The sequence below is a fragment of the Mastomys coucha genome, unplaced genomic scaffold (assembly GCF_008632895.1).
Source record: "Mastomys coucha isolate ucsf_1 unplaced genomic scaffold, UCSF_Mcou_1 pScaffold3, whole genome shotgun sequence".
Taxonomy (NCBI): domain Eukaryota; kingdom Metazoa; phylum Chordata; class Mammalia; order Rodentia; family Muridae; genus Mastomys; species Mastomys coucha.
Genome location: NW_022196909.1, coordinates 643,987 through 654,363, shown reverse-complemented (window position 1 = coordinate 654,363; position 10,377 = coordinate 643,987). Strand labels below are relative to the sequence as shown.

The 10,377-nt window shown below is 41.0% G+C and overlaps 1 protein-coding gene across 1 annotated transcript in view; it reads right to left on the bottom strand.

Moving 5' to 3' along the window:
• Frk (fyn related Src family tyrosine kinase) overlaps nt 1–10,377 on the bottom strand; it is a 132,162-nt gene that overhangs the window by 23,820 nt on the left and 97,965 nt on the right. The window contains exons 3-4 of the mRNA XM_031347904.1: nt 7,635–7,798; nt 5,176–5,344 (exon numbers count right to left, since the gene is read on the bottom strand). Coding sequence (XP_031203764.1) covers nt 5,176–5,344; nt 7,635–7,798 — 333 coding nt within the window. The remainder of the gene's footprint in view (nt 1–5,175; nt 5,345–7,634; nt 7,799–10,377) is intronic.

The window sequence follows — 10,377 nt, the reverse complement described above, 5'->3', positions numbered from 1 at the left end:
GGGGGGGGTGGTGGTGGTGGTGGTGATTTCACATACACTTACAGATTAGGGAAACTGAACACATTAATTGTGTTTTGTATTGGCTGGAGAGAAAAGACAAGGTTGTAAAGAGGAAAAGAAATAAAGCTATTCTTTTCTTATTTATGAGCTCCCTTAGTGCCAACATTATCACTGGTCAAAAAAGTTTAAAATTTAGAATCATAGTAGAAAAATGTAGGTGGTAATAAAAGGGACACATAAATCATACCAAACCACTTTTTTCTCAGTGGTTAAAAATAACCTATATCAAATATAGATATATTGTGACCATCTCCTCAAAAAAAGAAAGATTAAAAAAGATAATCTGACTGATGAAGGTTGAAGTGACAGTAGTCCTTGTAATCATCATTCAAACAAGTTCTATAGGACACGTAGACAATCCTAAATCAGACTTTCTCTAGGAGCGTAAGGACACGTAGACAATCCTAAGTCAGACTATCTCTAGGAGCTTAAGGACACGTAGACAATTCCTAAGATCTCGAGGAGCTTAAGTTGAAGCATAATGGGAGACTGCAGGTGAGAGCTACTCAGAATTTTCATGGCCAGAAGCTGACCAGAGGAAGGGAGTCCCAATCTCAAGCCAGCTAGTAATGCAACATTAAATATTAATTTTTGCCTGTCAAAGCTAGTGTGGGAGTTGATTTCAGGCTCATCTTTATTGCGTAGTAGTCTGCTAGGCAATAAATAGCTGCTAAGATTGATTAATGGCCCCAGTAAAGTGAAGATATTTAACCAATCACCAAAGCTATTTGCCGCTATTACACTGTAAATCAATAATAATTATTCCTGTTGGGGACAAACTCTCATGGCTTTTTTTGGCATAAGAAATATGACATATTTGTTGTTGTTCTCTTTTGACCTCCAGAAAGCTTTCCATAGAGAGCAATGTTAGGAAGGACAGCTTGCTGTTTATGTTTAAAAAAAGAATAATTTAGGTTGGACAGTGAAGTTTCAGCTCAGTTGTCAACAAGACTAGCATTTAGAAGTGCCCGTGCATAGTAACTATGAACCAGTCAATGCTGGAACAGATTGTCCTCACTGGCAGTCATTGGGTGACATCTAGCCACATACAAGTGTCTCTCTAATGTTTCATCCAGAGGATATGGAGGCTGGAACCAAATTCCTGTATGATCAAGCCTATGCTTGGGAGCTCTGTCTGGAACTACAAGTTAACACTTTATTAAGAACTTCTGGCATTAAAAACCTTTGTGGCCACTAGTCTAATCTATCCTCCTAAGAGTCTAGCAATGGGAAACTGCTATGATTCCCACATCCCGATGAGGAAATACAGAAAGTTTCATGAACTATCCAGAGGCACAGAGATAAAGCCAAGTTTGAACTCGGATTTATCTTAGCCGGAACTTCTTGCTCTGACATGTTACACTACAATACCTCAACATTTTCTGTCCCTAGCACCTTTAATGTCTCAGCTGGTTTTCTTCACAATGCCCCATGCCACAAAACATTTAACCCTTCATTTGATTTTTAAGTTCCATCCAAACAACTGTAAGTTATTTTCCTTGGAAACTAATGGCTCTCTGAGAAGGTAACACAGGGAAGGTAAAAGGAGAAAGGGAATTGCTTTGAAAAGTAGCACAAGCAGAGTACAGCACTGCATAACTCCTCAAATGTTGCAATCAGATCAAGTGCTGCTCTCCCTCATGCCCTAGTCTCGGTTGATTTTTGTGTAGATTTCACATTTGATTATAGCAGTCATCAAAACTTGGCATAGAGAAATCAAACTGGAACAAAGCTGTTCTCCACTTTTACAGCTTTCACAGTTTGGGGAATGGGAAGAGGATGCTGTGCAGGCTGCGAGGGAGAGAACCATTCTCAATCTCACTCAGCTGTAGACTCAGCATTCTAGAATATTGCCCTGCCAGGTAAGATGTGGTCTAATTAGTGGTTATGATTCTTGCAGCATTATTAGAGCTAGATATGAGGTCAGCACCTCATTCTGTGCTACCACAGAAAGTCATTGTCACTAGGGCAATAGTGGCAAGACTGTTATGGCGATAACCAGATTCTCTTTTGATAGGATTTGAGGCCCTGTATGTAGGAAGAAATCTATGCCTGCATTGGGAACTTGGTTAAAGTATAAATGTGTGTGTGTGTGTGTGTGTGTGTGTGTGTGTGTGTGTGTATGTGTATGTGTGTGTATGTGTATATATGTATGTGTATACATATATACATATATATACATAAATATATATAAATATGCATATGAATGTACATATATATGCCTAGTGGGGTAATAGGTTTTTGGGAGAAACCTATTACTCTTGTTTTACTGAATTAACATACTGTTGAGTTGCTTTCTAAATGTTTATGTTTATACTCCTAGATTAGTCCTACTTGAGGGTGTGGTCAGAGAAGCTTCTTTATGTGGTGGGCAATGGGTAATGCAAAGATGCATAAAATGTCAAAGTCCTAAGAATGAGTGATTGGTGAGAATTCACACCAAAACAGGACATCTATTATCAGTCTTCACACCAAGGCTCAGGAGATGTTCTAGGATATGCAGGAATCCTGTGAATCACTATCTTCTGATAGTGTTGCTGCATGCACAAGCCCAAGGCAGCTGTGGTTGCCTGTATAAGACATGCTCGCAAGTGTTTGTCAATATTCTATTACAGATATGGAAGGGCATCATGAGGCTCTACGCCTTCCTCAAGAGCTATTGGTAGTTAATGACTTCTAATACACACACGCACACACACAGAGAGAGAGAGAGAGAGAGAGAGAGAGACAGAGACAGAGACAGAGACATAGAGAGACAGAGACATAGAGAGAGAGACAGAGAGAGACAGAGACAGAGACAGAGATAGAGACACACAGAGAGAGACAGAGAGAGACAGAGAGAGACAGAGAGAGAATCATTTTCTTCAGTGGTGTAGCCACTGGCAAATTTCCCATGTTCCAGGGAATATCATGCCTATCCATACTTTTGCAAGCAACTTGGATTAAACTTAGTTTATCATCATCATCAAAAACAAAACAACAAAAAAACAAACATAAAAGTAGGGAGGTACTTGTGGGAAGAAGAAGCAATTCAATGAGAGTAAAGGGAGAAATGAAAGCATAATGGTGCATGTTAAAATTATTTAAAAAATATATTATACACATGTACACATGTATGGAATTGTCTAAAATGATTCACAAATATGGTATCAACAAAAATAATACAACACCATCAAAAGCTGAAACCCTACACTACTTAAATGCAACAACTTTGTGTCATATTCAAGATGTTACTTCCAATGTCTCTCAGCTCCTCTTGTCAATTGCTTGGGATTCCCCACAGTGCCTTAACTCAGAGTTTGGGAAACATAGAACTATACATACTAACATCTGAGATGCTAAATTCTTAAGTTCAGTCAACAGGAGGCTTCTGAAAAAAATGTAAGCATGGTGGACTAGGAAATGACGGAGGTCCACTGAGCACCGTAGTCTACCCGATAGTTACGATCCTTGCGGTGTAATCAGAGGTGGATATGAGGTGGCCAGAGACACATGTGCTTTCATAGAATATCATTTCTATAGAGCATAATTCAACAATGACAACTATGTACCAGAAGCTCTGCTATTCATTAACATTATAATAACAATAACAATATACTTTTTCATGACTAACTTTGAACCAGGACCTATACAATGTGTCTCTACTAATGACCTAATTTAATTTTTATAATAACTTTGCTAGAGTGGCCTTAGCATTATTACTATTTTAATCATGTATTACTATTTTAATCATGTGATTTATCTTTAATAAAGAATGTTATTCCTTGAATAATTCTAACTTGTCATCTGTTTGTGTGTACATGTGTATATGAATGTGTGTGTGTGTCAGTCAGAGACCAACAACAAATGTCTTTATCACTCTATTCCTTATTTTTTTTTTTTTTTTTTTTTTTTTTTTTTTTTTTTTTTTTTTTTTTTTTTTGGTTTTTTCGAGACAGGGTTTCTCTGTGTAGCCCTGGCTGTCCTGGAACTCACTCTGTAGACCAGGCTGGCCTCGAACTCAGAAATCCACCTGCCTCTGCCTCCCAAGTGCTGGGACTAAAGGCGTGCGCCACCGCCGCCCGGCTATTCCTTATTTTTTAATTGGATATTTTATTTACTTATACTTCAAATGTTATCCCCTTTCCCAATTTCCCTTCTGCAAACCCCCTAGCCCATACTCCTTATCTTTTTAAACAAAACCTATCTGTGACTTTAGTTCAAAGATTCATCAATACTGACTGGCCAGCATGAGTCCTACTGTGTCAGTGCTGGAACTTCAGGTGTGTGGTGCCAGCATGAGTCCTACTGTGTCAGTGCTGGAACTTCAGGTGTGTGGCGCCAGCATGAGTCCTACTGTGTCAGTGCTGGAACTTCAGGTGTGTGGCGCCAGCACGAGTCCTACTGTGTCAGTGCAGGAACTTCAGGTGTGTGCCGCCAGCATGTGAGTCCTACTGTGTCAGTGCTGGAACTTCAGGTGTGTGCCAACAGCATGTGAGTCCTACTGTGTCAGTGCTGGAACTTCAGGTGTGTGCCGCCAGCATGTGAGTCCTACTGTGTCAGTGCTGGAACTTCAGGTGCGTGGCGCCAGCATGAGTCCTACTGTGTCAGTGCTGGAACTTCAGGTGTGTGGCGCCAGCATAAGTCCTACTGTGTCAGTGCTGGAACTTCAGGTGTGTGGCGCCAGCATGAGTCCTACTGGGTCAGTGCTGGAACTTCAGGTGTGTGGCGCCATACTTGGCTTTTCACATGGGTGCTGAGTGGGGATAGAGCTGATGGCCAAAGTAAGGACCTCACAAATGTGTGTTAAGTATTTTACCAACTGAGCAATATCTCCAGCACCTGCATCTGATTGGTAAAGTATGTTTTGCCAATAAGTTACAAAAAAGGAAGACGGAATCCTAACTTTTCAGAAGACAGAGCTAGAGGTGTTTTAAGCTTCACTGGAATGAGAACATGCTCCTGTCTTCCTATTTTAAAAATTTATCTATAGTTTATAGTCACCTAGATTACAATGATGGCAACATCTCCTTGCTGCCAGCACTGGCTGTCCTATGAAGTCTATGGCATTTATGATGGGAATTTGTAATATAGAGAAAATCAATGTATGCTGTTTAACCTTTGACATTCTCCTACCTGGCTTTAATGTTTTTACAGCCACTGGAGTGGTATTATTCCACAGGCCTTCCCAAACTTCTCCAAATTGACCGGATCCCAGTCGTTTCAGAAGCTGTATGGAGTTGCGGTCTATCTCCCACTGGTCTGCAGTTTTATATGACAAATCAAAGGGGGCTGGCACCTGTATCTGTTTCAGAGAAAAAGGAGGATACTTGTCAGAAATAAGTCAAGGCACGAGCTTAGGGGACAAACATACTTCCCATGCGAGTCTGTTGACTTAAGTTTGATTCCTGGAGTCTATGTAGAAGGAGAGCTATGATTACATACAGCTTCCCTCTAACCTCTATATGCACACTGTAGTACGTAAGTGCATGCACATGCACATATATAACATTTTGATTGAAAAATAGTCTTTAGAGCCCCCAGAGCTCCCACCAACCAAAGAGTACCCAGTGGGTACCCAGGTTCCAGCTGGATATGTAGCAGAGGATTGTCTTATCTGGCATCACTGGGAGGGGAGCCCCTCCTGTGGAGGCTTGATGACCCAGAATAGGGAATTCTAGGGCACTGAGGCAGGAGTGGGTGGGTGGGTGAGGAAGCACCCTCATAGAGGCACGAAGAGGAAGGGGGGATAGGAGGCTTGTGGAGGGGAAAGTGGGAAGGGGGATATCATTTGAAATGTAAATAAAATACCCAATAAAATAAAAACAGTAAAATAGTCTTTACTTTTTAAGGAAAATATTGATTCTAAATAACAAATACGGTAAATTAAAATCTGTACTGTTAAGTCTTTCAACTAACTTTCTCTCATGTGTTCCAGCTCTGTGTCCATCCACCCAAGCAGCATTCAGTGTCATCCTCACAGGAGTCTGCAGGAACTTTTCTCTGTCTCCTGCCTTGCTGCATCCTCACTGTGTGAAGCTGAACTAGGAAAGCTTCCTCTTTCATAAGTCTTTCCTACACTCCTTGGCGGTAGCATTTATTATATGCATCACATCTCTTTGCAAAATGAAACCATCAATTTTCAAATCCATTTTTGTCATTTCTCTTTGTTTTCTATTCACTCACCTCAATTAATAAGTAATTTTCAGGCATGAAGTAGACACCTTCAGTAAATAAAACTGGCAAGGCCAGTTACATATCAGAGCACTGTAATAGTTAATTGAACAATCAACTTGATTGGACTGAGACACACCTAAGATGGTGGTTCTCAACCTGTCTGTCAAGACCCCTCTGGCAAAGCTCTGTCTCCCAGAATATTTACATTATTATTCATAACAGTAGAAGTATTACAATTATGAAGTACAGTAAAAATAATTTTATGGTCAGAGGTCACCAACCATGAGGAACTGTATTAAATGGTCGCAGCATTAGGAAGGATGAGAACCACTGACCTAAGAGGTTAATTAAACAAACTTTTAGGTATGTCTCTGGCGGTATTTCCAAAGCCGATTAAGTCACAAGAGCTCTGGGAGAATCAACAGCTTGATCCTTGGTGCTCTTACATGATGATGGCTTTCCTAGGCAGGCTTAAAGAAAGGACAGGGTCTATTGGATGGTAGTGGAGTGTTTCTTTGGAGCTGTATTTTTCATGTGGTTGCCTCCTGTATTCTCCCTTTTATATATTTCCTATCTGCCATGAACCTGTTCAACCATAAACTCCTGCCACCATGACACTCTGCCCAGGTGTGCAGACAAAATAAACCTTTCCTCTTAGGTTGCTTCTGTCTGATGATCACAGGAGCACTATGGGTACTAAAACTCATTTAGTTTAGTCAGGTTTACTGCATATACTATGTCTCTATTGTAGCTATCAAACTCGAATACAAGTGGTTCTCAACCTTCCTAATGCTGTGACTCTTTAATATAATTCCTCATGTTGTGAACCCCACCATAAAATTGTTTTCATTACTTCATAATTGATATTGCTACTGTTATGAATCATAATGTAAATAGTTATGTTTTCCAATGGTCTTAGATGACCAACTCCTGTAAAGAGGTCGTCCCACTTCCCCCAAAAAGAGTCGTGACCCACAGGTTGAGAACCACTGGTTTAATATAAGTGCACAAAATAACTAAACATAGTAAAGGAACCAGTGTGTCTCCTATAAAATAATTAACAAGCCGGGCAGTGGTGGTGCACACCTTTAATCCCAGCACTTGGGAGGCAGAGGCAGGCAGATTTCTGAGTTCGAGGCCAGCCTGGTCTACAGAGTGATTTCCAGGACAGCCAGGGCTACACAGAGAAAAACCCTGTCTCAAAACCCCCCCCCCCCAAAAAATTAACAAAACAAGCAAATTTCCTTTTAAAATGAACATGGGATAGTACTGAATATAATAATAGTTTCCCTATTCCTGTCCTAAGTAACCAAATGATTGTGTTTTTCTATGAACTAAGAACAAACGCCAAATGCTTGAGTGTCTGAGAAGAAAGTATTAACTTAAATGATAAGTGAATTCAGCAGAAATACTTTCACCTTTAAGCATGGCTTCTCCAGCTTGACACACAGCCCATCACTGGTTGTGGTGTAGTAGTTTACAAATTCTTTCAAGGTTGAAAAGGCTTTCCTTCTGGTGAGGAAGAAGCCACCTTCATCCAACCTTCTTATTCTGTAGTGTTTGACAACACCTCCATCTAAAACTAGAACATAAAACAAATCCTGTCAATAAAGGCATCTCCAAATCCAAACCTTTTTTGTGGTTGTTTGTCACTGTATGGAATGAAATTTTCACAAAATTGGTATCTTTCAACTTTGTCACAGAATGTATGAAATTTACAAAAAGGACATACCCAAAATTTGTGGTAGGGAAGCAGAGGCACTCACTAGGAGATAAGATTGAAGGAAAGAGAGGACACACACTAAAAAGTAAGAGTAACAGTGAGGCTAGCAAGCGTCACTGAAGAAAGCTGTAAAATTAAATCTGTTGTTCTAACAACGGAAGCAAGAAGATCTTGATCTAGCTCAGAAATCACAGCATATAGAGATAACAGCACAAGGTGTTGAGAAAAGCTCAACTCATGCTGGTGTTTTACACCAGGAAATCTAATAAAAGGAAGAATGAAGCAGAGTGAAGTATTAAAGGGGATTCCACAGTGCCAGTGCAAGTAGGCAACCTTCTGTGCAGACTGACAGCAGAAAGATCCAGCAGATGCAGCAGGAGAGGTTCTACAGAGCCTACAATGTGGCTTACACGTTCTCCTGCAATATTGTTTAGCCCACAGGCTAATCTACAGCATCTGCAGGGACAATAACCCATATTACTTTCTGGTAGTCTGAATGACCAGGGAAACTTTGTTCTGCTTTTGCCACTAATCACTCTCTCTTGCTAACAATATTCCCTTTTTCTCTAGAAAATCCTTGCTCTCCTAGCAAGATGAAATTCAGAAAGATCCCAAGCCCAGCCTGATCTTGGGAATGCCAAGTCAGAGAGAGCTATCTAGAAGCTTCAATTCTGAGATATATAAAGGAACCCAAGAAGACAAAAACAATTTTGCCATCACCATTGTTTTTCTGGACTTGTTTTGGGTTTGTTTTGATGATGGAGTTTTAAACTATTGAGAGAATTTGTGTGTCCACGGGAAGGAAATTTGCCTGAAAAAGGACACAACCCAGTGGAAAACAGTATTCACTGAGGAAGTAAATCTTACTTCTTGGGGTCAACTATATATGGCTATTTCATAACTACAATTTTGAAACTTTTATGAATCATAATATAAATATCTCATATGCAGGATATCTGATATATGACCACCAAAGTGGTTGCAACACACAGGATGAGAACCAGTGCTCTTTACAACCAGATTTCAAAAACAAGATCCACTTGACTGAATTCATAATGAAAATATGATATAACGAAACAATCCAGTGGCTATAGTTCCTTCCGTTCCCTCTGAGCTGGTATTCTGAGCAGACCTTGGGCCTCTGTAGCCAGTCCCAAAACACCCAGAAGAAGCTCCACTCCCAGGCGCTCTGACACGGCCAGGATCAGAAGTGAGGAGGACCCAACATCTGTCCCAACACCCAGAGTAACTGGGACCAGCAGGATCAGGCACACAGGAACTCCACCAGCCCAGTGGCTCTGGTTCCTTCCCGTCTCTCTGGGCTGATGTCCTGAACAGACCTTGGGTGCAAGCTCTGCAGCCAGCCCCACAAAACCCAGAGGAAGCTCCACTCCCAAGTGCTCTAAGAAGCCCAGGATCAGAGATGAGGAGGACCCAACATCTGTCCCAACACCAGGAGTAACTGGGACCAGCAGAACCAGGCACACAGGAACTCCACCAGCCCAGTGGCTCTGGTTCCTTCCTGTCTCTCTGGGCTGGTGTCCTGAGAAGACCTTGGGTGCAAGCTCTGCAGCCAGTCCCACAACACCCAGAGGAAGCTCCAATCCCAGGTGCTCCAACAAGCCCAGGATCACAGGATCCCAGAATTACAGGATTACAGAGACAGCTTGACTCTGAGGAGTTATGGCACAACCAGGATCACAAGAAAGACAGTCTCCAGTAAGATTCAGCAAGGGCAGGTTGCACTAGAGATAACCAGACGGTGGGGTGGGGGGCAAGCATAAGAAAATAAACAACACAAACCAACGTTACTTGGCATCACCAGAACCCAATTCTCCCACCATAGCAAGTCCTAGACACACCATCACACTGGAAAAGCAAGATTCAGATATAAAATCACTTCTCATCATGATGATACAGGACTTTAAGAAAGACATAACTAGCACCCTCAAAGAAATACAGGAGAACACAGGTAAACAGCTAGAAGCCCTTCAAGAGGAAACACAAAAATCCCTTAAAGAACTACAGGAAAACACAATCAAACAGGTGAAGGAAATGAGCAAAACCATCCAGAATCTAAAAATGGAAATAGAAAGAATAAAGAAATCAGAAAGAGGGACAACTCTGGAGATACAAACCCTAGAAAAGAAATCAGGAGTTATACATACAAACATCACCAACATAACACAAGAGATAGAAGAGAGAATCTCAGGGGCAGAAGACACCATAGAAAACATTGACAAAACAGTCAAAGAAAATGCAAAAATCAAAAAGCTCCTAACCTAAAACATCCAGCATTTTCAGGACGCAATGAGAAGACCAAACCTAAGGATAATAGGTATAGAAGAAAGTGAAGATTCCCAATGCAATGGGCCAGTAAATGTCTTCAACAAAATTATAGAAGAAAACTTCCCTAACCTAAAAAAGAGATGCCCATG